The following is a 26862-nucleotide window of genomic DNA, read 5'->3' as shown; positions in this document are numbered from 1 at the left end:
CTTAATCAATTTTCCCAAAAAATAAAACAAGAAAAGGTATTATAAAAGATATCATGAATTCACAGTATAAAAGCTTGAAAAAATAATTGTTTGCAGTAATATACACATTTAAATATTATTTAGATGTTGGAAAATTAAATTAAATACTGGATCATAAAGTCATTGTCATGGAAACCCACAGTTGAAACATAAATTGTTGAAGGTTCTAGAAATTAATCCATAAAAATTTTAAGCATGATTTTGATCAACTTCAAATTATTACTTTGGGTTGCATCTTTGGCCAACAGGACTTTAAATCTACTTTATTCATCCAACATAAACTTTGAATTTTATTTGCTAAGTAAGACTTTATTTGCTAAATACATAACTATGCACACACATAAGCAAATGACTTGTAAAATTCATAAATAAGAAGAGAAGAGAAAAGTTTACCTCGCAATATGTTAGTTTTTATTTGAACTTCTTTATCCACAAGCTTGACATTGGGACTAACATTTATTTCCCACTCAACAATACCTAATGACAGCGGTAAAACTTCATAGCTGCTTAGAAAGCAATCAGACCCATTGTTGTCTCTTAAGCATGTACTTGTAACACAAGGATCATTAAAATTAGATATGTTTAACTGTTCAAGTGAGGCGTTTCTGCAGAAGCATATCTCTTTTTCAAGAAAAAAGGCATAGAAGAAAACTCCTGGTGGAGAATAAGAATTGCAAACACTGACACATTCAACATTGGTTTCAACGTAGTAACCACTTGCTGTTAACTGGAAGTCTGTAGTGGTATCATTAGTACAGCCTGAGATCACTATAAAAAAACATAGTTATAAGCGTAATACATAATCATAATATAAAGGTAATAAATACCTAAAGAAATATTTTTCATACCTGATTGAATTTTAATGTAAAAGATAAGGAGTAACAGAGCATTATTCTAAAACGAAAAAGTTCGGAGTAAGTTTTTTTTTTTAAAAAAATTCCCGCGAAAAAAGAAAAGTTCTGCTTCTTGATAAAATCGTCAAAAACAAATAGATTTTTTGAAAATAAATGAAACTGTTTTTGTTTCGCAACGTGCAGTTACAAAATAAATGATCCTTCTAATTCTAATGATATTTATAGCAGCATAATTTTTGTTTTGGCTAAATGATTTGAGTTCATTTTTATGTCTAAGCTATTCTCCGTCTGGGTTTTCTCGATTACGATCATTTTAAACGCAAAAGTGTTCCGGATGAAAGGTTTCGTAATTTCTTTGCAATCTCGTTATTTTAAAACACAAAATAAATTAGAAATTCAATTTTTTATGTGATTTTATTTTTTGTCGTCAGTTGTTGAAGATTTTCTATGATTACAAACTTTAGACGTTATAGGCGAAACACGTAGAATGTCTAGTTTATAGATTTCATTGAATAGTTTTCTGATTTCTTGCTTTGACACACCATTGGACTGATTATTTTTATAGATTGATTCGATGCTCAGATTTGTCAATTCTTTGTTAGGATACTTGTTACTAAAAAGGGTAAAAAATGACTCTTTACACTACTTTTCTTAATTGCTCTTCAAAACGGCCATAAGTTTAATAAAATGAACTTTTCGTAAAACTTCATAAAAAATTCTTATTTTTATATAAAATGAACAAATGGGTTGTGACAACACTCGATGAACTTTTGTAGCTTCAGCGACAAGAAGTTTGACTTTTTAAAAAAAAAATTTCCAGCTACTATCATTTAGATTGCGCGCACTTTTTTGTTATTCGTTAAGCTAAATAAGAAGATTGATAAAATACCATATTTTCATATAATCCTTTCTTTATCTTTTCTTTTTTCTTCTTTCTTCCTCTTTTCTTTTTTTTTTTTTTATTTAACTTTTTCGTATTTTCTATTCGTGTGTGCTCTTCTAAAAAAACTTAAGTTAAATATTAATCATTTGCTTTGTTTAAATGTTTAGTTTTCAATGTAATGAGAAATTTATAAATAATTTCACAAGACTTCAAATAAAAGCCTATAGTTCAAAATGTATTAGCTATTCCTTTAAAGGAATTAGGAAAAGATGTATGAATTGGAGATCATGTAACTTCATTTTAAAACCATGTTCAATATAATTAAGGATGGTTGTAAAACATTCCTTTTGAGACAGGTCTCTCTAAATTATTTAAGTGTCTTCGTATGAACTTCATTTAGCCTAAAGAGGCGACTATTACAACGAACGATAACAACTTTTGATTGCAAAGCACGATGTTTAACACGACTCATTTCAACTAAATTGTTATTAAGAAACGTATACCTGAATATAAGTTTTCTAACAAAATTGTTTCTAAAAAACATGTTACCAAGGAAACCAAAAAAAAAAAAATTATCAACGCCAACCTTGCATGCATTATAAATTTGTTTCCCTAATTAATTTTCTCAACCAAAAAACATTTTCGTGCAAAATGTTTAAAATATTTTCTTGCAGATTTTTTTTACGAGGGAATATGTTGTATATTGTTGTAATTCATTTTCTAATTCAAGTTGGAATTTGATATCTACTTTCAGTGACCATTTTTGTTAATTTTATTTGTTACATTCAGGACCGAATCTAGATGTTTCAATTGAAAGAACTTTTTGACAGTTGTGATTCGCACATTTTTTCTAAAAACCTGCTAAAAAATTAAATTCTTAAATTTTGCAAACTTGTAGCAATATTTTAAGCTACCTTTACTAAAAACTTTTTTTTTTTTTTCTAAGGCTGAAATTCAGTCAATATTCATCATAATATTCGTCTCTCATGTAAACACTGCTGCTTCCCAGATTTAAAATAAGGCAAATAAAATGGGTTAAGATAAATCACTACTTTAAGTCTAAGGAGATAATTGAATAAAAAAAAATTTTTGTCGTTTTTTTTATTACGGATATGATGGATTCACAAAATCATTACAAATGCTTAATTATGTATAATTGCATAATTATGCTTCGTAAGTTTTACTTGATGCTCGCTTTTTTTTGTAACTTGCACTTGATGCTAGTAATTTTGAGTGACTGAAATTTCAAAATCTGACGTTATTAAAGATGTTTACATCATCAGATTCTCTTGAGTGAATCCCAACTCTCAATTGAGAGATTTCTTCTCATTGCGTCTTTTTTATCGTTATCGATAAATAAAGTCTAGCTCGTTGGAATGGAGTCCAAAAGAACTGAATATTTCATGGGATTCTAAAAAAGTAAATGGAAAATTAATTATTGTTATTTTTTTTCGAAGTAATAAAACACCTTTTTTAAGACGAGCGATTCGGTAGAATGTAGTGAGACTAAATTAAAAGATTTAAAGAAAATAAGGAAAGTATCTTAACAGTTTAAATAGGGTTTTTTTTAAAAAAAGGGTCCTGAGGGGGTTTTTTAAGTTTTTTAAAGTAAAGAGTAAAATTATGCTTAGCTGTTGACAAATTTTTTTTTAGTTGAAAAAACTGAAAAAATTTTATTTTCAGCTCGATAGTTTTATGCTGTTGTTTTATAGGTAAAATTGACCACTGTGCGAGGGTTTTTGTTTTCAAAACTACGCCCGTCTTTCATAAAACTCAAGAACATGTTTGTGGTGAAAATATTACATGAACTCATAATTTTATGCATATTAGCATTTTGAAAACAAAAAAGGTTTTAGTGGTTGCAACCAACTTTGCGTTAATACGCTAAAAAGTAATATTAGATAGGCACAAGATAATCGGTATTGTGTAAGTCGATACTGAGTAGGATGGTCTCGATTAGTGTGGTACCAAATATATTAATGTCGATACAATCAGTATCAGTTCGATAACACACGACACCGATAATAAAAAAAATTGTGTGGTATCAAATGGTCGCATAGTCACGTTTGATATTAAAAAAAAAAAAAAAATGAAAAAGTGAAATAGCAAATTTTTTATGAACAAATTACAAAAGGAAGAGTCCTTTTTTAGGTTCAGTCGATTTTCTTTCACCATCTAAAAGACTTTGGCTATCTTTTATTTGTTATTTTTTCCTTTGTTGAATTTTTCTTGTTATTTGAGGAGTTTCTTCAATTGATGTTGGCCCTGTATAATCTACTTTATGTTCCATATTCACTTTCACTACATGATTCTATTGGCCATTTTTTGACATGATTCTAAAGATTAGAATAGCTCTGCATTATAAAAACAAGTTTATCTGCCTTGTGGCTGTCAAAATTGTATCTACGATCAGTGATGACAATACCAGACGCAGAAAATTCCCTTTCAGATGATGCTGAAGTTGGTGGAATTGCCAACCAGAATCTTGCAACACCTGAAAGGATAGGCAGTTCTTTTGTATGCTGCTTCCACCATGCAAAGTGTTAGTATTTCCAACTTAATAGGCGGATTTCCGAGAGCCTAATGCAAGATAGTGTCTTCATTATCCTTCTCCTTCGTTAAGATAATTCTACATTCATCTTCTTCCCAATTTTGAGCCTTACCAGCATCAGAGTCCTCACCAGCATTACTACTATTAAAGCTTCAGGCAGATGATAATGAACTTTCAAAGTATTCTTTGAAAGTTCATTATCATCTGCCTGAAGTGACACAGTTACCACGTGATCCTTTCATATTTTCTTCTTGTTAATAGTTATTATTTTTCTAAATAAATTTGTTTTCCTTAAGTAAAAAAAATGGACTTAATAATTTTGTGTTGGATTCATAATTAAATTTCACATTAAAAGTAGGTCACAGTTTTTTCATACGATTCAACATAAAACCCAATTTATTGCCTACTTCTGTTCAAAATTTTAAAAATATAAAAATATATAGACAGTTTTTTCATACGATTCAGCATAAAACCCAATTTATTGCCTACTTCTGTTCAAAATTTTAAAAATATATAATTATCTACAGGTGCCTAATTTTTTCTAAAAACAATTGCCCCCAGGGCAATCATTCACCTCTATCGTTTACTGTAGTGTCACGTGGTCATATTTCTATTTTCGGATTAGTTCGTAGTTTATGTTTTTAGTAGCAACCCCTTTTACCACAATATTTATTTATAACAATAATAGAAAAATATGTATAAACTATTACAGTTGTTTACTTAAATTATCTACTTTATTTGCAGAAATTAGTCAGAATAGGCTGTTTAATTTAACTTGTATTAAGCCCATGTAAAATACGACCCTTGAGATTTTCAATCAAACTATTTGTAAATTATATACGAGTCAGTTATTACATAAATCTACTATTTCAAATTTAAAGTTGTTTATAAAAATGAAGTATTCGTGAAGAACCGAGCTGCGATACTAAACGATACCATCGGTACTAAAACGATACCGATATAACCGATACATTTAATAACAATATCGCGCAATCTCGATATCGATACTGTAAGGTATCGTAGATAACAGACGAGAAACCAAAACTCGATACCAATCATCTAGCGCCAGAAAACCGTTTTTTTTAAATTCGTTGCTCTAGACTATTGCGGCGTAGGTAAGTACCGCATTTTAGTAGGGGAAAAAAAAAAAAAAAAAAAAAAAAATGCGTTTCTAGCGCTTTTATTTTATTGTTTTCGGTTTTGATTTTATTGACGTGCATTAGAGAACCGTCGAAAACAATTTTAAAATAGATGTGCAATCTTTCAATGGCTAGTGGTGGGTATTTGAGATATATTTAAAAAAATTCGAAAATAGTTCGTGATTACCAGCTGCTGATCGCTTTACTACTACTCAATTTATTAATTGCAAGATTTGCAAGGGCTTCCTTCTTGAATTTGAAACAAAAAACTTTATTTATTGACTATTGATTGGCAAAGAAGACGAAGAATGCAAAAAGAAAACTTTTTTTGTGCGCTTTTTTATTCAAACAATTTGTTGAGCGGATATTTTTTAAAAATAAACCGTAAAAGTAAACTATTTCAAGAGGGATGGTTGATATTTCTTTCTGTGTTTGTTAACCGTTTGAAACCTTGTGCACGCATTGTTATGTTTTTCTACTCGACTTACCTGCAATTTGTTCGGCCTGCGTTTCAATAACAAAGTGACCTTTTAAGGCATTTTTAAAGTGTATAAAACTGACTTAATTGTAAAATTTTTAACATTCTCTTTGTAATGCCAGAAATTTTAGCAAGAAAAAATTTTTTTTTAATTCTCTATGTAATGACACAAATTTTAGCAAGAATATTCAAAGACCTACAAATTTAAACCAATGGTCTAGAGGCTGCAGGCAAAATAAAGTAGATATTAGAAAATGAAATGATATCGAGAATTAGCGAGCAGTTCAAGAATTCAGATTCCAGTCAAAAGTTGTGCCATTAGGGGAATGCTCACAACAATAAAAACTTAGAAACTCATTTGCATCTAGTTGCTAAGCACCAAGAAAAAGAAAAATGCATACAAACTCTTTGCTTATTCTGCGAATCACATAATTTATTTAGAGAAGAATGTGAAAAATTGATGGTTCGAGAAGTTATTTGCGAAATCAAGAGATTAATTTAAGAAGATCTGGAAAGAAAAAGGAAAGTTGATTATAGTTAGGTTGGAATTAAATATGAAAGAGAACGAATTTGACATAAAAAGTATATATAAATGTATATATATATATATATATATATATATATATATATATATATATATATATATATATATATATATATATATATATACATACATATACATATACATACATATGTATATATCTTTCTCCCGGTATCAACTGCTGTTTATTTCACTATATGAGGGATATTTTATAAAAAATTTTCATAATAAATTTTTAATGAACCCTGTTGTTTTAAAACAAACTACCATTCAAAAAGCGTCAAATGGATGAGTAAAGATAACTAGAGTACTTTAAAAAGAACAGGATACGTAGAAACTCATTAGTAAAAAAAGTGTGATTTTTTTATAAAAGCCAACTGTTCTAAACATAATAAATGATTCTAAACATAATAATTGCAAATTTTTTTAAATAAAATATCTTTATTTATCCTTTAGCAAGGCAATAATTTAATATCCTCCTTTAACAGCAACAAATGCCTCCAGGTGAGTTTTGAACCTTAAGCAAACTTTCTGTATGTAAGTGGTCGTTCATTTTTGACCACTGGTTATATATATAGTAACTTCCAGAGATTTCAAATATGAATAAGAAGTAGCACAAACCTTGGACTCAATTTTGTCCGAAATGGCTTAATCTAAGGGATTTAGGTCAGGGTTGCTAAAAAGCCCATTTTCCTTTGACTAAAACCTAGATATTAGCTGATAGCCATGGAATACAATCTTTGTGTCTGGACTGAAGTTGTATTTCACCTGGAATTAAACCTTCTTTTTCATAGACATCTGCTGTAAATTTTAAGCCACCATGAAAAAACACAGGGGGGATTTTTTTTTCTTTCCATTTGAGGCAATAAGGCCAAAAATTGTAAATGCTGTAAGATGTTTTATTTGAAAAATATTCCTGATGTTTTTTGTGACATCATTAGGCTTTTTAGGGTTATATAACGATTATTTCCACTGTTGTAAACAGAATCAAGGTTAAGAAGATTCTCATCTGAAATAAGATCTTTGGATTCCTTCCATTTTGAGAACGAACTCCAGCTTCCCTGGTCATTTTAACTCAGCTTCCCTGGTCATTTTTCTCGTAAAACTTATGGAATTGCTTTTTACTTTTGAGTTGACATCGCGGAAAGCAGTTCTTTGATTGCTTTTTTGTTGATTATTTTTGACTCTTTTAGAAAAGTTTTAAAAAATATTAAAAACAAAAAAATAAAAAGCGGTGATTGAACCGATATTCACCAATTTTCGTTCGGTTAGCTCTAAGATTTATCATAATAGAGCATTTTGAACAAAATTTCTTATAGGTTTTTACGCATCCTATAACCTTCCTATTTTGTTTCTCTTGTGTTCTTCGCATTAAATGTTTTTAAAAAAAATAATATTTAGTAAGTTATTTGATACACAAATTGAAGTGCTCGACAAGTTTAACGCTGCAAAAACTGAAGCATTAGGCTTAATTTTTTTCCTCTCCTAATCTCCTATTCCTAACGCAAATCTCCCTTATCATGCTTCGAGTTAATTAATGTTCCTGTTCCTTGCCGTACTATGAATAAAGCCGGGAAAATATTTCCTTCAATAATCTTCAACCTTTTTTTAAATGCTTTTACATGAAACACTCAGAGTTTTTATTTTTATATTTTTAAGTAACACACATTAAATTTCATTCTAAATGAGTCTCTATAGTCCTTCGTTCTCAGGTCATACTACTTCGTTCTCAGGATATACTGCTGTATCAGTTGGGTAAAAATATAAGTTATTTTATAGCGGTAATTTGTTACAATTAAGGCAACTCCTCATCAACCTTGTTTCATGGTTTAATTTCTCGTAAATAGTAGGACTGTTAATAATTTATTTAAGACCTTCCTAAAATTTTATGGATTAATTCATATTTTGTGTTCCTCATCAAAGAAACCAAAATCTTCGATTATAGTTATTTTATAATCGAGTCAAACTCTAAAACTTCAACTATTTGTTAAAAAACTTCAACAGTATTTATCAAAATTAATTTTCTTTAATATTTAACACATCAATTTTACTTCAAAATTAAAAAGATTTGTTTTGATCTAAATGTAGAAGACTCCAACACCTTTAGAACCAAAAACAACATGGCAAGAATTCTGAAGCCATATTAAATCCCAGTCAAAGTGTTGTCAAGAACCATCTCTAAAAACTACAAGTATAAAAAAATAAAAAAATATTGTGCTGTCGAAGCCGCGATGAATAAAACGAAAATATTAAATAAACGACTTTTTCTTTTATGCATCATACAACACCCATACCTGTTCATAGCTCACATTAACGACACCTCGTTGCTGAAGATCATGTTTCCGAAAAGCATCAGTCAGTGTTTTTAACATGACACAGCACTGGATAAAGTCGTCGAACTTCATTGTTTTCGAAGCACTTCGATCAAACGTACGAATACATAACTGGCAAAAGCCGGGAGTTCTAAATATACACCAATATGAACATGTTAACTTTTGTTGAAAGTTATCAACAGAGCAAACACAAACTTAACTAGAAATCGCTAAAACATAAAAAAAAACGCGGAGATTTTTATAGAATTTAGTATGCAAAGTGCTTCCTATGGGAATTGTCCTTTTATCCTAAAATGATAAAACTTGTGTTTTACTTTTTTCTAATTTATTTCCTTTAGGAAGAATGTGGATCCTGTGTGGACTTACAGTCTATATCCAAAAGTTGTAAAAGCTTGATTCAATTCATTTTGATCAATTGTTCCAGAGCGATCACGATCAAAACTAAAACCAAACTATCGAATAAACTAAAGTCTAAGTAAGAAAATATGAACAAAGTCTCTCATCTATAAATATGAAAAAAATCAAAGATTTAAAAAAAAAAAAAAAATGCATCTTTGCATCTTTTACAAATACATGTTGTTCTACAATCACATATTGCTTAATAACAGTGTATATATATTGTGTAGTTTTAAATTATTTAATGTAATATAACATAATATAATAAAATGCATCATATTATAATATAATACAGTATGTGATATGTACCATTATATTAAAATATAATATGTGCAAACATTACTTGTCAAAACACTGCTTCCACTCTTGTATGTATTTCCATAATGCTGCAAACTCATAAACATTAATAGTACCAGATCTAAAAATTAAAATTATCACTTATCAATCTTAACTTTTACAATTTCACATTTTTAAGTATATTATTAATTGAAAAGAAAAGATTCACCGGTCCTTGTCAAACATCCCAATCATTAACCTACATGTCTCTGCATTAAAATGTGACCAATTGTTATTAAGTAATGCTTGTTGTAACTCATCAGAAGTTATTGCACCTGAGTTATCTCTATCAACTGCCTATAGTAAAAAATATAAGAAATGTAAACCATACTCATGCTCTTTTCACATTTGCCTTACACACAAGTGTACACACATACACATACACACCTCTGAACTAATTAGTCAATCTTAAGAGGTTTTTTTTCATTTTATAAGAGTACATTAACTTATGTTATACACATAAAAAAACATCTGTATAGGGAAAAAGAGGGGAAAAGCTTGAAGAAGTTTAAATGAGAAAGGAAAAAAGTGTGATACAGATTGGAATGTAAATACGTCTACCAGGCTGAATTCAAATACAAATCTGTCAAGGTCTGTACATTTTTAGGTAGGAGATTTAAGCATTAGATAATTTCATAGAACTGCTCCCCACCAAAATTGTGTGATGAATTACCTTTAATTTACAGAACCTCTAAAATTCTTAACAAATAAACCCTAAATAAATTAAAGGGAGGGGACAGCCTTAATCTTCAAAATGTAAAAAATTTGAAAGATCTGAAGTTTGCATATCTGAATTCAAGCATAAAACAAATTCTTATAATAAACATACTTACTAAAAACCAACCCCAAAGATTTGAATCAATTCCAACAGGAGGAGGTCTTTGCCCTTGAATTGGACCAGCCATTCCTGGCTGATATTGCATTTGCTGTGGTTGTTGCTGGTTATTAGGTCTTTGATAACCTCCTCCAGATTGTTGTTGATAATTTGCTGTTGAATTTTGCTGGTAACCACCAGGAGGTTGCTGTTGGTAACTACCAGGAGGTGGCTGTTGGTAACTACCAGGAGGTGGTTGCTGGTAACTACCAGGAGGTGGCTGTTGGTAACCACCAGGAGGTGGTTGCTGGTAACCTCCAGGAGGTGGTTGCTGGTAACCTCCTGGAGGTGGTTGCTGGTAACCTCCTGGAGGTGGTTGCTGGTAACTTCCTGAAGATGGTTGCTGGTAACTACCTGAAGATGATTGCTGGTAGCTGATAGGAGGCTGCTGTTGGTAGCCAACATATGAAGTCTAATTTAAAGATAATTTCATTACCAACTAGTTTCATAAAGTCATTAAACGTAAATATTGATTAGACTAAACATTTTTTAAAAGATGATTTACAAAAATTTAAAAAGAAACAAAATTTTAAATAACTGGATTCAATTTAGAATCACTTGAAATTTGATCTGTACAAAGACAGGCAAATATACATGCCATAATTAAGTTTTCTCTTAGTACCAATAATGAATCTTTTTATAGTTTATACATTATTTACCAATACCTACATTTGCAGGGTTCAAAATAATATATAACCACCAATCAAATATAATCCAATATTCAAATATTATCATATAACTTTCAAAAAAAATTTCAATATGTCAATAACCTCATACTATCTTTATATATTTACATTAAATTATTAATTTCTTAATATTGGAAATTACTTGATCAGTGATTAAAGATTATTTTGGGGCCTGAATTTATTAAAAAATCAGCTTTACTTAGAATGTTCTTGAAACACGATACCTTGAGCACAACTACAATTTTTATACTTTTATGATGAGATGTTTTAAATGTTAAACTATCAGCGTTAAAATGAATATTTTGAGAAAAAAGATTTCATTAAAACATCAGTTTATTTGCATTGAAAGAGCAAACTTGAAAACTTTTTAAAGTAATTATGAAAATGTTAAACTTAATATGATCTCAACAATTTTTTATATTTTTTAAAAAATATATTTATGAATAAATAATAATTTGAATTAAATTTTCATTTAGTCATAAATATATTAAAATTATAAAAACTTAACTTATGAAAGTTCATTCTCTAATTGCTCTTTAAAATTTTAACGGTTTGAATACTTTTACGTTATGGTAATCAATACTTTATTATCATTTGATATTAAATAGATCTTACAGCCTCTGCTGAAATGTGAAAGTTTATATATAGACTCCTGAAATCTGAAAGTTTATACATAGACTTTTTTGCTTCAGTCTATTGATATCTTAAATCATATATCAAAACACATATTAAGAATTAACAATCTGTACAATCTTAATGATAGATGAAGCAGAGAATTATCTTTTTGAGAAAATCTTTTAATCAGCTTGAAAATCAAAAAAGCAACAAATGATTAAGACTACTGTTCTCAGTCAGATGTTTTGATAAAATATTTCAAAATAAATTCTGGATAAATATAAGAAGTATTCTCCAAATATTAAAAAGTATCACAGTTAGTTACAACTCTGCAGAAGCTCCCAATTAAATTTTAACTGTAAAAGTTAAATTTAAATCCAAGTTATCGTCTAAGCATATGGCTTTTAAACTTTTCTTTTATTAAATAAAATTGGGAGTTGACTAAAGGAGATTGTAATCTTAACTAATTGAGAAACTCAACCAAAATCATTCGTAAATAAAGTCAAAAAAAACTACGCTAAGAAAAAAAGCAAAAAAAAACTCACTTGTTGATTCCAGGCCATTATTAATAATCCAGCTGATATCTTGTAATAAATACGCTTGTATTGCGAATTATCTTTTGTGTAAAATTTTTCGTTTTCACTTTCGTTTATTGCTTAGCGAGAGCCACAGGTAATTTACCGAGCCACAGATAAATTACCATAAGTAATTAGAAGGATGGAATACCATCTATTAGTTGGCGAATAGGAACCATCAATCGCTTAACCTCGCTCTTTGTTACTTTTTACTAAGATAATCTAAAATGATCAGTGACATACAGGACCGATTATTCATTAGTGGTACTGAATTATAATCGACTTATTTTACAAAAGTTCGTAATTAAAAACGACTAAATTATAATTTATCCTTCTCAGTACCGATGGATGTAAATTATCAGTTGATTAGGAATAAGCTCAAGAGAGTCCACACAATATCAAGTGGTTCAAAAAATAAAGTTTCGGCATAAAGAAAATTTGAGTTTTCGAAAAAAAAAGTGATTTTTTTTGTTTTCAAAATTGTTATTAATTCATTTTTGAAAGTTCATTTACGTTTCAATGTTTCTCGTTGTGCCGTGTCTCAATTCGTCGTTTATCGATCAGCAATACTCCGTGATACTTCCGTGAGAAATCATAAAATGAATAAACTTGAGACGACAAATTGAAGAAAACGGGAAATGGCGACAAAACGCGGTTGTTCCATCTTGAATTACCTGACTAAATAGTGTCTTTTAAAACCTGTGCACTTTTGAATAGACTTATAAACTCTGCATAAAGTCTACATGAGAATGTCTCATGATCAGTTGAGCTCACTTGGTATCTATTTCGAATTCTTCTGGAGAAAGTATCATTTTAAACTGCGCGGCACAGACTTTGCTGGATCGCCATGGAACTTCCTATAAACCGAATATGGTAACAGTGTAGCGGTTATGTAAAAGGTGCCCAAAATCATACCCAACCTTCAGTTATGTTTGTGCGGCTAAAAATATTATCAGTGACACATCCACTGTCTTTTTTTGCAAGATAAAAGACGATGGTATGCGCATGTAGTAAAGATTGAGAATTTTTTTTCAGCTATTTTGCTATGAACTTCGTTTGCCCCCAAAAAAAACATATCTTTTTAGTATTTTTTGCTAATCCAGCTCATTCCATAAACATTTATAGTGGTTTTTACCTAAATTCCATACAAATAGCCACCATCATCTTATTTCTCGAAAAAACGGTAACATCAGTCAAGGTAAGATTTGAATATTAAGACTTGGAAACGAGGTAGGTAATATACGCAAAAAGCCGTCGAAATTATATCTATTGGAATTATGTTGTCACGAATTTGTCGCAACGAAAAGGTTAACTTTATTTTATTCGGCGGGTACATTAAATGTATATCTGTACTCATTAAACTCTAATGAACGTGCTGCTGCCTCAGATAATTTTTGAATAAGAGAAACTTTTACTTTTGATGTTTTATTGTCTAATATGCGTGTATAAGTTAGAGTAAATTGATGTAATTAGAACATTAGAATGTTATCATGCTAGGGCTATAAATGATACATTTATCGTATATTAAATTTTTAACAAAATTAGATATCCCAGCCAAAGTAAATATATTCTAAGTTGAACATACTGAAGATACCCTCTAATAAAGATAAAATGGCTACCGAAACTGTTACAGATATGAAGGGAAACATTGTAAAAATGGAAGCTAATTATAGTGACACCTGTGACAAAAAAATCCCAGAGTGTCTTGAATTAGCAAAGGTATGCATTTCATTTTACATATTTTTATTCATGCTTGTATATTTGCATTTATATATTTTGTTTGGAAATCCTTCAATTAAGTAGCATAAAATGTGCTAAATTAAGTAAACTTAATCCTGAATAAATGATTGTAAAATTGAACTTTAAAAAGGCTTTTGTTCTTATGTGTTATTAGATGGTTTTTAAATAACTAAGTTTATTTCTTAACTATAAAATGTGAAAAAATTAATTTATCGTATACTGCTTAACTGAAGGGTTACCTATTGTATTTATAGAATACTTTTATGTTTACATGATTATATTTTATTGTTAGAAAAATTTAGTTGTTCATATTTTTATGTAATTTACCTATTAGAGTAAAAATATACCACAGTTATTAATAACAAAGAATACCACAGTTTCTTTTTAGTAAAACTATTTCATAGAACTAATATTAATATTATTTTTAAATGTTTACATATGTTTGAACCTTCATATAAAATTAAGATTATTAAAAAAAACTTTTTTTTTCAAGTTTAAGTATTAAAAGTAATTAAAGTTGACTGAAACATCGTTGTGATAATCTGAACTCAATCTTTCATCAAAATTTATCAGTGGCATAGCTATAATAATGAGAGATGATAGTGGTATAATATAAGCAATTTAAGCATAGTAAACAGTAAGTGATAACAGGGAAAAGGCAAAAATTTGCTTTTTTATAACAAATTAGTAAATTATGAATTTTTAAATTTTTTTTTTTTTTTTACCTTTTTATTATTTGCAAAACATATTAATTGACCAGTACGGCCTGTGGCAAATGTCTATTACATCTAAAGACATAATTTTTTTTACTATTCTATTAAAAAGCATCTAAAACAAAATTAGGAAGAAGAACTCTGTCACTAATGACAATTACAAGAGATGATTCAGTTTACTTCAGCATTGAGGGTTGTAAACAGTTTTATAAAATGAGCTATCCAATTTTTAGACATCAGTTTAACATTATTATTAAAGTTATGATTAAAAAAATTTGTCAACATTTTATTTAAGGAAAGTTTTTAATATTACAATGAAGTATTTATATTATTACAAATTACAGGAATAAATTTTTAAAAAACTCTGAGGGAATCTTCCTGTTACTGAATCATTCTGAAATTTCTACTGAGTTATTGTTTCACCAAGCCACATCAAATGGGAGAATATGCTGAATAATAATTAAAAGAATTTCTGTTGCTGCTCTATTAAGAGAAGCAGTTAGAAAATTAAACATTCCTTTTGTCAGTAGAAACAGTTATTAGTGTCAGCAATTAAAGTATTTTTGTTGCTGCTGCTGTTGAATTTAACTTCACCACATAATTTTCAGCTGCTATTTTCCTCTTAGTTGTTTGTTTTTTCTTCAATGTAAGTACTTTGAAACGTGACTTTTCAGACAGAACTGTGATTTTGTCCATTTGTTACCGCAACTAACCAATCAGAATTTTATGGATACATTTTATGCAACCATACTAGTGGATAAAAAATAAATTTCACAATTTTTATTGCACAGTCAATTTATTAATTTATTTGCAAAATTTGCTTAGATAATGCTAATATAATAATAGTATTGATTTTTATAATTTTGATTGTTTGACTCAAAATTGTAAAAGTCAGTGCTAAACAAACATGTCTGCCATTTTGGTTAAATGATCTCAAACGTAATTTTGTTTTATAAGCAGGAAAAATATATTCTGGGAGAAAAATATTTCCATGTTTTTGGACATACTATACATTGATAATATTAATTATCTGGATAGTATTTTGGCTGCAATATTTTTTTATATAAAATAATGCCTAACTTTAAACAATACTAAACACTATTTCAACAAACAAAAGCAATATTTATCAAAATTTTAAATAGATTTTTGTATTTAGATATCTAATGTGTTTATTTTTACTACATGCTGATCTGAACCCAATTTGTATCAGCTCGTTTGTTTTTAGTTTGCTCTTGCATTTTTGTTTATTTATTGCTGTGAAGGCTGTATATTAGATGATAGTACAGTTTACAAAGATATTTCCTTCATAAAGAAGGCAATTCTCAATGACAAATTGTCCAAAAAACAAAATATTCAAGGACAGCCATTAGAGAAGTTATGAAAAAATTTTAAAATATGGGATCTCATGAGGATAAAACTCGAAGTGGAAGACCTCCAAAGCTTACAAAACATGATATACAAAAAACATGATATAAAAAGCTTACAAAACATAATAGTATTTAAAAATTATGTCTCTAAGAAATCAGAAAAAAACCTCCAGTGAACTAGCCCTAGACATTCAGGCTGCAACTGGGACAAGTGTTTCCTCATCTTGCATTTGATGACATTTGCAAAAAGCTGGGTTAAGAGGGTGTGTTGCAGTTTGAAAGCCTTTATTACATCGTGGTAATAAAGAAAAATGACTTAAATATGAAAAACAGCATAAAAATTTTTAAAAAGAAATGTTAAACCGTGTACTATACACAGATGAATCAAAATTTGAATTGTTCAGTAGCAGAAGACAACAATATGTAAGAAGAAGGGGGAGGAGAGGCTTATCCCCCTGACTGCCTACATCCAACAATCAAGCATGGAGGAGGTTCTGTTTTATTTTGGGGTTGTATTTCATCATCTGGAGTAAGTAATTTAATCAAGTTGATGGCAAACTATATAGAGAACACTTATAGAAATTTTAAGACATCATGCAATACCAACTGGAATGAGACTAATTGGTAATAATTTCATTCTACAGCAAGACAATAATCCCAAACATTGTTCCCGAGTGACCAAAAAATATTTACAGGACATGTGTGAGGAGGGAGTTCTCAAAGTAATGAACTGGCCTCCTCAAAGTCCAGATTTAAACATTATTGAACATGTTTGGGATTATTTGGATAAAAAAGGCTGAATATAACCCCAAAAATATCGAAGAATGTTTCCGAATATTTAAAAGAGTGGGACAATATTCCACAAAATTTCATTACAAATTTATATGAATCAATTCCCAGGAGATTCGCTTCTGTGATCAATGCAAAAGGCGGACATACAAACTGTTAATTGTTATTTCTTTTTGTATCATATTTTATTAAATTATTTCTAGATATTTTTGTTTGTTATATATGTGTCTGTAAACATGATTTCTTTTTACTTCATAAGTCCTTCATATTTTTACGATAAAATCAAAAATAAACTTATTCACAGCACTCTACATACATACATACATGCATACATACATACATACATACATACATACATACATACATACATACATACATACATACATACATACATACATACATACATACATACATACATACATACATACATACATACATACAGTGTTTTTACTTAAGTATGGGTTTAAATTAACTTTAAACTTTGAATTGTCAGTATGAGAAATTTTTCCCTGGTTTTTTAGTCTGGTAATCTGCTAGAAGCTTTAGAGTCATTGATGGCTTTGGAAAAACTAACCAGAACGGTTGGTAGATTTCTAAATTATTTTTTTAAAAAAAAAAATTGAAAAACTTTGATTTTCAAATGATCGTTTTTTGTCAAGCTCTATTCACTTTTCCATTTTTTCTCATTTGTAATTTGTAATTTTTAGGCTGCAGATATGTTTTCAACTAGTAGAATTCTTGTGGCTATTATACAAATTTGTTTTTCTAATAAAAATTTTGATCTCCTCAATGAGCAATTAATTAATCTTACAAAGAGAAGAGGGCAGTTAAAACAGGTATTTTTAAAAAATCATTAGCAAACACAGCTTTTTAAAATAATTTGTAAATAAATTGAATTGTATGTGAACATAAATTTAAATATATGTTTCTTTGAATTATTTTCTTTCTATTTTGCTGTTTTAAAGTCTGTTACAAAAATGGTTCAAGAAGCATGCACATATGTTGATCAGATAGATTCAAAAGTTGAACAATTAAAATTAATTGATACCTTAAGAACAGTGACAGCTGGCAAGGTTTGTTTTTTTTATTGGTTTTTTATTTGATGTATTTTGTGGATTGTTTTCTTTTATTTTTCCATTTATCTTAAGATTTATTTGGAGCTTGAAAGAGCGCGAATTACCCGAAAGTTGTCTGAAATAAAAGAGGCTGAAGGAGATATATCAGGTAAGTATTGTTTAATGTTCTTAATGCAGTTTTTAAATATTTTTTGCATTTCCTTTGTCAAATTTCTATTGTAGAAGCTGCCAGCATTCTTCAAGAGTTACAAGTGGAAACGTACGGCTCAATGGAAAAGCAAGAAAAAGTTGAATTTATTTTGGAGCAGATGCGGCTGTGCTTGGCGAAGAAAGACTTTATTCGAACACAAATCATTTGTAAAAAAATCAATACAAAGTTCTTTGATGATAATAAAGAACAGGTAAATATAAATGATAGAAAAAATTTTATATTTATTATATTTACAGGATTAACCACACAAAATTTAACAAGAGAGACCAAAGCAACCACTTTAAACAAAAATGTTTCAAAAAGAGTAATGTTACCTTAAGAATTTGACTTAGAATTCTTTTTCATTATTCCAAAATTTATAATTTCAACAAATGTAAAAACTTTTCTCATTTACTCATTCAAATTTCTTTAAAAGGCCTAAGTGAACTGATTTTCCAAAAATGTTTTGTCGTTAGTATTACATAGCTTTTCTCCTGTCTCAACATTATCATTAACACTTGTAACATTTTTGTGAGAGCACTGCAATCTGGATGCTGTTTTTTTAATTTATAGTAAACAGGTTTTCATAAACATAAACAGGTTTTCAGGCAACAAATTAATTTAAAAAATCTCTTTGCGAATGAAGTTTTTGACTCAAAGAGAAATAGTAAAAGAGTTTAAGGTTTTATGGTATTTGATGTTAAATCTTAATCTTAATGCTGTTTTGGATGTCATCACGTTTTTCATTTATATTATCTCTCTTTTTTGATTTCTTGTTTTTTAAATTTTATTGTTATTTTGGCTATATATCTTTTTCGACAGAACTTGCAAAGACAACATTTAAAATTTCTTCCAGAGTTGAAGCTGCTGAATAATCAATACATTCAAAATTTTAAAATCGTAGCACATAATTTTTACTTTATCTTTTTCATAAGATTTGATTACATAAGGTAGCACTCATTATTTTGCATTATTGAACCAAGAATCCGGTTTGCTCTCTTTTAGCATTGAACTTTATGAGCACAAAAATTTAGGCAACAGTTATGAACCTTAAAAGTTTGTAGTTGTTTGTAAACTCTTTAACTGACAAGCTTACTAAGAATATTTAATGATGATTAGCTGCTTTTGGTTAAACCACACAGCAGCGCCTGACATTTACCTAATATGCTGCTTGCTCCATGTCTGATCACCTTAGTGGTTAAATGATAATTCAAAAAATTATAAAAATACTTTTATTGTAGTTTGACCAAGAAATGGAGCACATTGTATTATTTTGATGAAGTATTTTTCTCCATTGCCTTGACTAAGCAGTTATTTTTAACTGCTCTTTCAACATAAGCTATAACATAAAACCAAAGGGCAATCACATGACATGAAAAACTTAGGTGTATTTCAGGAAAAAACAGAGCATGATTCAGAAAACCATTGGGTGTGTGTTCATTTTTACTTTATAAAAGTTTTTTATTTGTGTTGGGAGGGAGGGGGTTAAGTATGGCACTTAACTCTCTAAATTATATATATATATATATATATATATATATATATATATATATATATATATATATATATATATATATATATATATATATATATATATACTACTGTGATCAAAAAGTAAGGTGAATTTTTGATTTAAACTTCCCGCCTTATTCGAGTCATCCAATCTTTTTTATTTTTAAGTTGGTAGGAATGTCATTAACATTTGCGCCAAATTACATGTCAAACTCATAATTATTTTTTTTTGTTTACGCTTGTTTCTGAAGTACCAAAAGTGCATTCGGCGATTTTCACGATGTCTAATTTTTTTGAGCAAAGAAGTGCTAATAAATTTTGTTTGCGGAATGATATTTCTGCTGCTGAAACGTTTCGAATGTTGCAAAAGACCTTTGGTGAAGAGACTATGTCTCAAAAAAATGTTTACAAGTGGTACAAAGACTTCAAAGAAGACCGAGAACGTGTTGATGACTTGAAACGCTCCAGACGACCATCGACTTCGATTGATGATCGCCACATCAACAAAATCAAAGAATTGGTGCTTGCAAATCGTCGGTTAACCATTCGAGACCTTGTTGACATGGTTGGAATATCATTTGGGTTGGTGCAAGCGATTTTGAAGGATCATTTGGGCCTCAGAAGACTCAAATCACGTTTGGTGCCGAAATTTCTCAATTTCTTTGAAAAAGAGCGTCGCGTTAAAATGTGTGAAGCAATGCTTTCTGACTATCAAGACGTCTACAAACAAATTATTACTGGTGATGAGACTTGGGTCTACGCATAAGACCCTGAAACAACCGACCAATCGAGTGAATACCGTGAAAAAGGCGAGCCGAGACCGAAGCAACCACGTCAAAGTCGCTCAAAAATCAAGGTCATGTTGGCTGTTTTCTTTGATTATTGTGGTGTCGTGCACTACGAATTCCTTCCAACTGGCCAAACTGTCAACAAGGAATATTATTTAAGCGTTATACGACGTTTGCGTGAAGCTATTCGCAAAAAGAGACCGGAATTATGGGCCAATAACTCTTGGATTTTGCACCACGATAATGCGCCTTCGCACACAGCACTGGTTCTTCGTGAGTTTTTCGCCAAAAACTCTACCCATGTTGCTCCACAACCACCGTATTCGCCCGACTTAGCACCGTGTGACTTCTGGCTGTTCCAAAAGCTCAAGAGACCACTCCGGGGAAATCGTTTTGAGTCCATTGAAGAGATCCAATGTGAATCGGCAGGCGCATTGAAGGCTATCCCTACCGAGGACTTCTTGGCATGCTTCGAAGACTGGAAAAAACGTTGGCAAAAGTGCATTGGGGCCGGGGGGGATTATTTTGAGGGGGACGATACAGATTTGGAAGAATAAATAAAGATTTTTCATTTTATAAAAAAATTCACCTTACTTTTTGATTACAGTAGTATATATATATATATATATATATATATATATATATATATATATGCATATTCTGATATGATATGCATATATGTAATAGTTTTACATTTTTCTTTAAAATTTTTTCAGGCTCTTAAATTAAAGTACTACCAATTAATGATTGAACTTTGCCATAATGATTCTCAATACCTGTCTATATGTAGACACTACTACGCAGTTTACAAGACTCCGTGTATTTTAGAAGATTCCCTTAAAATGAAGGAGGTAAATAAAGCTTTTTAATATTCCTCATAATTTCTTTCATATTTATTTTTGTCATTTTTTTGTATTTTTTATTTAATCTTCTTTAACACACTATGATTGGTTTACAAATATTTACTATAAAATTTTAGAACTTTTTTAGGCTTTACGCAATGTGGTACTGTATATTTTGCTCTCTCCTTTCAACAATGAACAAGCTGATTTTTTAGCAAGAATATCAGAGGAGACAAACCTTGAAACTATACCTTTGTACAAGTTCGTGGATTTCTGTGGATATGAATCTTTATAGTCTTTTTTGTTATGCATATATATATTTATGTGTTGGTACTTATGTGTTTGTATTATTTTTTTTAGACAAATCTTAAAAAATTTTACTACTAAAGAACTTATTCAGTGGAGCAAGTTTCAGCAACTTTATGAGCAAGACTTATGCACTGGAACATTAGAAAATCCTGTGACTGGTGTTTTTAATAGAAATATAGATGCTGGGGCAAGGAGGTGGGATGAACTGAAAAAGAGAGTTGTAGAACATGTAAGTGCCTTATTGTAAACAGCATACCCATTTATTATCTTGCAAAAAGCACACAATCTGTAAAAACCATCCTCTCCCATCTATTTCTAGACAAACTTTCCAACATACTCTACTTCTTACCCCCACCACACCCCTAAAAGTAATTAAGCCTTTGGTCCAACTTTCCTACAAAAACCATTTCAAAAGAATTCTTAACAAATTTGAATCAACCAGCGATGGCTGTATCTACCTATTTTTTTTCTTTTAGAGTTATAGTAAGAATTAAATGATGAAAACCTTCAGCATTTCATTTTTTATTTTCTTATTAAACCCCCCTGAAAATTTAGCAGATGTCAGAGAAACATGGTTTAATTATTCTTATCAGTGAATTCAAACTCACTTTACCACATTGATGTAATAATACCAATTAATATGTTTAACAAACAAATGAGTGAAAAAAGTTTTTAAATGCTGTAAAAAAAAAAGTTTTTTTTTAAAAAAGTGGGCACCTAGTTTCTTTTTCCCTTCCAAAATGTTTTCATTTATTTTTAGCAGAACTCCTTTACCTTTATGGAATATATGGGAATTCTTAAATAACTATTTCAATAAGATAAAGATAAGATAAAAAAAATAAAAGTAAGGTCAAAATTGTAAAACAACCAAAACCCAAAACCCAGGTTCTTTGTTTATTTTTAAGATAAATATGAAATTATTAGTGTCAATTACAAAGTTTTAAATCAAACTTCTAAATATTGCAACTTCTAATTCATTGCATGTCTTAAAAGGCTGTTATAAAAATAACTTAGTTTATCTGAACTGAAGTCAAACAACTTCTGGGTGCATCAATTTTTATGTTTTATTTTTGTTTATTGTAAGCAACTAGGTTAACCCAATTCACTTGAGACCTCAGTAGGCTTCATGTTATGGGTCATTGAGTCAAAATTAACTTATTGATAGACTTTTGATAAACTGAGAAAATTTGAACACATTTTTTTTTTAATCTTTTGAGGTATTTCTATAAAGAATTTCTATAAAAATTCCAGAAGTTTCTATAAAGACCTTTTTTTTATGATGTTGAGGCTAGTAGTTCTTTTAGTCTTTAATGGCATTAGTTTCAACTATAAATACGGCAAACTTTTGACTTTCCAAGGAACATTTTATTTGTTCAGAATATTGTCCAGTTGTATAAATTCAATTCTTTTTTATTTTCTTTTCAAAACACCAAAATTGCTGTTGCAAGGTAAGAATTTTAATGGATCTTGAAAAATAAATTTAAGTTGATTCTCTAAAATTGTTATGTTGATAGGTTGATATCAATCTAATTAAAGTATTGCTTTTATTTTGTGACAGATATTTTTCTTGAGGTCCAAATAAATGACCATTAAGGTCCACAATGAGGTCCAATAAATAACATTTAGTGGTTTTGTTTCATTTCCTTCATGGTAGATGTTTAAACAAGCATTATTGTTCTTAAGACACTCACATTGGTTTGGCATAAAATACTTCCTGAATATGAACTTGCTAAAGCTGCAAGCTTTGCATGTAATCAAAGATTAATGCTCTAACAGTCTCATTAGTTTTAACTTTATTGGAATTTTCTGTCATTTCAATAGAAATTTCTTGTTCTTCTTTGCTTGTTTTAAGTGTACTATTTTTTCAAGCTATAAATATATACTTAACAACATTATTTATAATTTTGCTAATTATTTTAACTGCATATTTCTTAGAAGTATAACATGTATCAACCTAAGGTGTCCAAAGGAAACAGTAAAACTTCTTTTTATAAATTTTTCTATAATTTATAAAAAGAAGATTTAGTGTTTTTTAAACTGTTGTTTATTTTTTCTATGAAGAAACTCTCACTCCTGAAAACTTAGAAATGAACAAAGTTTTTGCATTGTAGTTTTTATCATTGCAGTGATATCAAGCTTTAAAAGACTAGAAAATTGAAATATGCTATTTCATAATGTCTGTCACGTACCCTATACAGCATTTCTTGGTGTAGATTTTTCTCTGGTGATTTACATGCAGCAACAAGTGTGCAAAGTCTCCAACCTGTAGCACATTTAATTCCCTAGAAGGAATAAAAAAAATCACAAATAAAGTTGCAATTTAGAAATGGTTTAATAGATGCTTTATCTTTTTTTTCTCTTTTTATTCTCTGTGTAGATGAACAGATGTTTGAAAGCTCTTTTTGTTTTTATGTTTTCAAACGACAAAGTAAATGACATAAAAATTCCAAAAATCGAAAAGTTTTTGGCAGAAACCCCAAAACACACTGACTTTTGGGGTTTCAAACAAAAGTCTCTCTTAAAGGATCAATTTAGCCAATATCTACATTCCTCACTGATGCTGTGCATAGTTAAAGTTGTGTATCTGAAGAATTGACTTCTACCTCTTGCAAAAAGATTTGTGCATTTCAAGTAAATTTCTGAAAATTGTAACTTATGGGGTTTTACTAAAATAGCTCATTCAATTTCTCATTTGTGTGTTGAGTAAAAGATTTGCTTACGTTTTTATACTGTTTAATGTGAATCTCCAAATGAGTAAAGATTTAATTTCCAACTCCTCCATGAAAGTCAATGTTAATTGGTTGAAATTATCTCAATGATTTTCTGTTTATGTGTTCACAGGCTTGAATGTAATTTTTTGTGTTCACAGGATTGAATGTTATTTTTTAATCAAAAAATTTGCTGGGTTTAAAATTCTAACTTTTATATTAACGTGTTTACACAACAATGTACTAAAATAAATCTAGTGGCGATAAATGAATATCACGGAGAAAAAACAAATCCACTAACGATGGAGGCCGTTTTATTTGGCAGTTATATGACTGGTTGTTTATATTAGCTATTTAAACGAATCCTCTTTATCCAGTTCTAAATATCTTGTTGGAGAATAAATAATCGCTCTTTTCTAGAATATTCGTGTTATGGAGAAATATTATTCACGAATCACAATGACCAGAATGTCTGAACTGTTGGACTTAACCATTCAAGTAGGTTTCAAATATTCCACATCTTTTTACAAAAATGTGGTGTTTTTTTTTGTTGTTGTTTTTTTGTTGTTGTTTTTTTTTAATCAAATTTTAATAATAAATACGTATGTATAATTGTTTTTAAAAGCAATCTTTTTTATCTTTTTATCTGGTAATTTCTATTATATACACAAGTTACTTTTAAACACAGAAAGTTACTTATTTTTTTATTATGGCGACGAATGATAGAACCGAATTCCTTTACAAAAATTGAAAAGTTTGAAAACGTGATCGAATATAGTTAAGAATTATTACATTCGAATAATTTAACTATTGTTTTAAATCGAACAGTTACAAGATCTACAAATTGACACTCCGATCGAATTATATTGCTGCGTATAGACCTATAGAATAAACTCGCTAGTTTGTTTTATGCATCTGTAGAATTTTACATATTGAACCGTTCAAAATTCACGTCAATTAAAGGCTAGGAAAGGACCTTTGAAAAGTGAACATTTTAACAAATTTGAATTGTAACAAAAAAGAAATTCGACTCTAAATTCTTTAAAACTTCTTGCATGTGTTTTACTTTTAATTTTTTAAAACTTCTTTGCATGTGTTTTACTTTTAATTTTTTAAAACTTCTTGCATGTGTTTTACTTTTACTCGGTTCAACTTTGACACGTTTCCAGTGATTTTCCTTCTCGTTTTAGCGCAATTCTTTTTAGGAAAATTTGGGATCGATTGGTCTTTGATTTAATCCTCTTTACTATCTTCTTCCTCTTTGCTATCTTATTCCTCTTCGCTATCTTACTCCTCTTTGCTACCTCTTTATTCCTCTTTATCTTGTTTAAAATCTCAAAACTGCAAATACCGATGTTAACAAAAAAACTGGAACTTTTTAATTCTTGCGTTTATGAGAATTTTAAAATTTATCTTTAGGAGTCGGAAAAGTTCATATCTGATTTGGTAACCTCTAAAACAGTGTTCGCAAAAATCGATCGTCCTGCCGGTATTGTTGTGTTTAGACCACCAAAAGATGCGGCAGACACATTAAACGAATGGTCACGTGATGTTTCTGAATTAATGGACCTGCTGAATAAGACTACTCACTTGATCACAAAAGAACAGATGGTCCACCAGCTGCTTAATTAACGAATGTTGTCATGTTTTTTTGGCTTTTTAGGATTTCAAAGAAAAGTTTATAAATATTGATAAACACATTTTTGTGTATAAAGCGCCATTTTTTTTTCATGATTCTCTTGTGAGTAAAAAATAATCTCACTGCCCAGCACTGGAGTCAGCCTTATTTGATATCACTCAGTACTAGAAGAAGGGTTAGTTTCTTAGAATAGAAATAAGGTCCACTTTCTTATGCAGAAGCTAAACCTAGTTGTTCTTTACTGCGCAATTTGATTCCGTTATTACTTTTAAATGGAATTCTTTTTCTCTCTATCCACCTAAAAAGATGTTTTTATTCTTTCTTAAATATATTACTGCAAAACAAACGCCTCTCTTCATGTACAATATACATTATTCTGGCGATAAATTAAGGTGAGTTTCCACTCATCCGCTGCTACGGGAAAGGGAAAGGGAAGGGAAAGTTAATCACCTGAGCGTGCGCAGTTTGTAATTTATTTTGAAAATTAATCACTGCGTATGCTCAAGTGATTAATTTTCCCATCCCTTTCCCGTAGCAAAAACGGATGAGTGGAAGCTCAACTTTAGACTCAATTTCCCATGTAAGCTAAAGGGTTCAACCCCGCATAAAGAACGGTGATCTTTTACATAATTTTTAAATATTATGGTTAACTCTAACGGAGGGTGAAAAACTTTTCTTCTCACGTAATAATGGCGGTCTTAATACATGCAGATATATATGGATTGTTGGTATGTGCGCTCAAATCATCAAATAATTTTTTAGAACTGAGCTTTACAAACTAAAATTGTTCCATTTTTGGCTTCGATTGTATAAGGATTTAAACTACGTAAACAAGTTTCGAAAAATACAATTTTTCATTTAAAACAAGAAACTCTTTTTTCATTTACAA

General features: G+C 29.6%; 3 protein-coding genes across 3 annotated transcripts in view; 1 reads left to right on the top strand and 2 right to left on the bottom strand.

Moving 5' to 3' along the window:
- Positions 1–1915, bottom strand: part of LOC149878025 (uncharacterized) — a 43129-nt gene extending 41214 nt beyond the window's left edge. Inside the window, exons 1-3 of the mRNA XM_090072432.1 lie at positions 1783–1915; positions 888–933; positions 433–807 (exon numbers count right to left, since the gene is read on the bottom strand). Of these exons, the coding sequence (XP_089928558.1) occupies positions 433–807; positions 888–933; positions 1783–1785 (424 nt within the window). The 5' untranslated portion in view covers positions 1786–1915. The remainder of the gene's footprint in view (positions 1–432; positions 808–887; positions 934–1782) is intronic.
- A 6576-nt stretch (positions 1916–8491) lies between these two features.
- Positions 8492–12403, bottom strand: LOC149878024 (programmed cell death protein 6-like). Its single transcript, XM_090073006.1, has 7 exons — positions 12271–12403; positions 10384–10836; positions 9720–9847; positions 9558–9632; positions 9185–9259; positions 8780–8948; positions 8492–8670 (listed from the first exon to the last, which is right to left on the bottom strand). Exons 1-7 carry the CDS (start codon positions 12286–12288, stop codon positions 8629–8631), a joined length of 960 nt encoding a protein of 319 aa, XP_089929132.1. The 5' UTR covers positions 12289–12403; the 3' UTR covers positions 8492–8628.
- Positions 12404–13819: 1416 nt separating this feature from the next.
- LOC145193095 (26S proteasome non-ATPase regulatory subunit 12-like) lies at positions 13820–26048 on the top strand. Its single transcript, XM_090073005.1, has 11 exons — positions 13820–14019; positions 17431–17490; positions 17617–17745; positions 17875–17982; positions 18058–18133; positions 18208–18386; positions 21192–21326; positions 21466–21578; positions 21678–21855; positions 24755–24832; positions 25754–26048. Exons 1-11 carry the CDS (start codon positions 13912–13914, stop codon positions 25964–25966), a joined length of 1377 nt encoding a protein of 458 aa, XP_089929131.1. The 5' UTR covers positions 13820–13911; the 3' UTR covers positions 25967–26048.
- The last annotated feature ends 814 nt before the right edge of the window (positions 26049–26862 follow it).

Source organism: Hydra viridissima, unplaced genomic scaffold, assembly GCF_058129835.1.
Source record: "Hydra viridissima isolate aposymbiotic clone 2 unplaced genomic scaffold, HvirCarnegie_v1 scaffold_15, whole genome shotgun sequence".
Taxonomy (NCBI): domain Eukaryota; kingdom Metazoa; phylum Cnidaria; class Hydrozoa; order Anthoathecata; family Hydridae; genus Hydra; species Hydra viridissima.
This window is presented reverse-complemented; position numbering and strand designations above follow the sequence as displayed.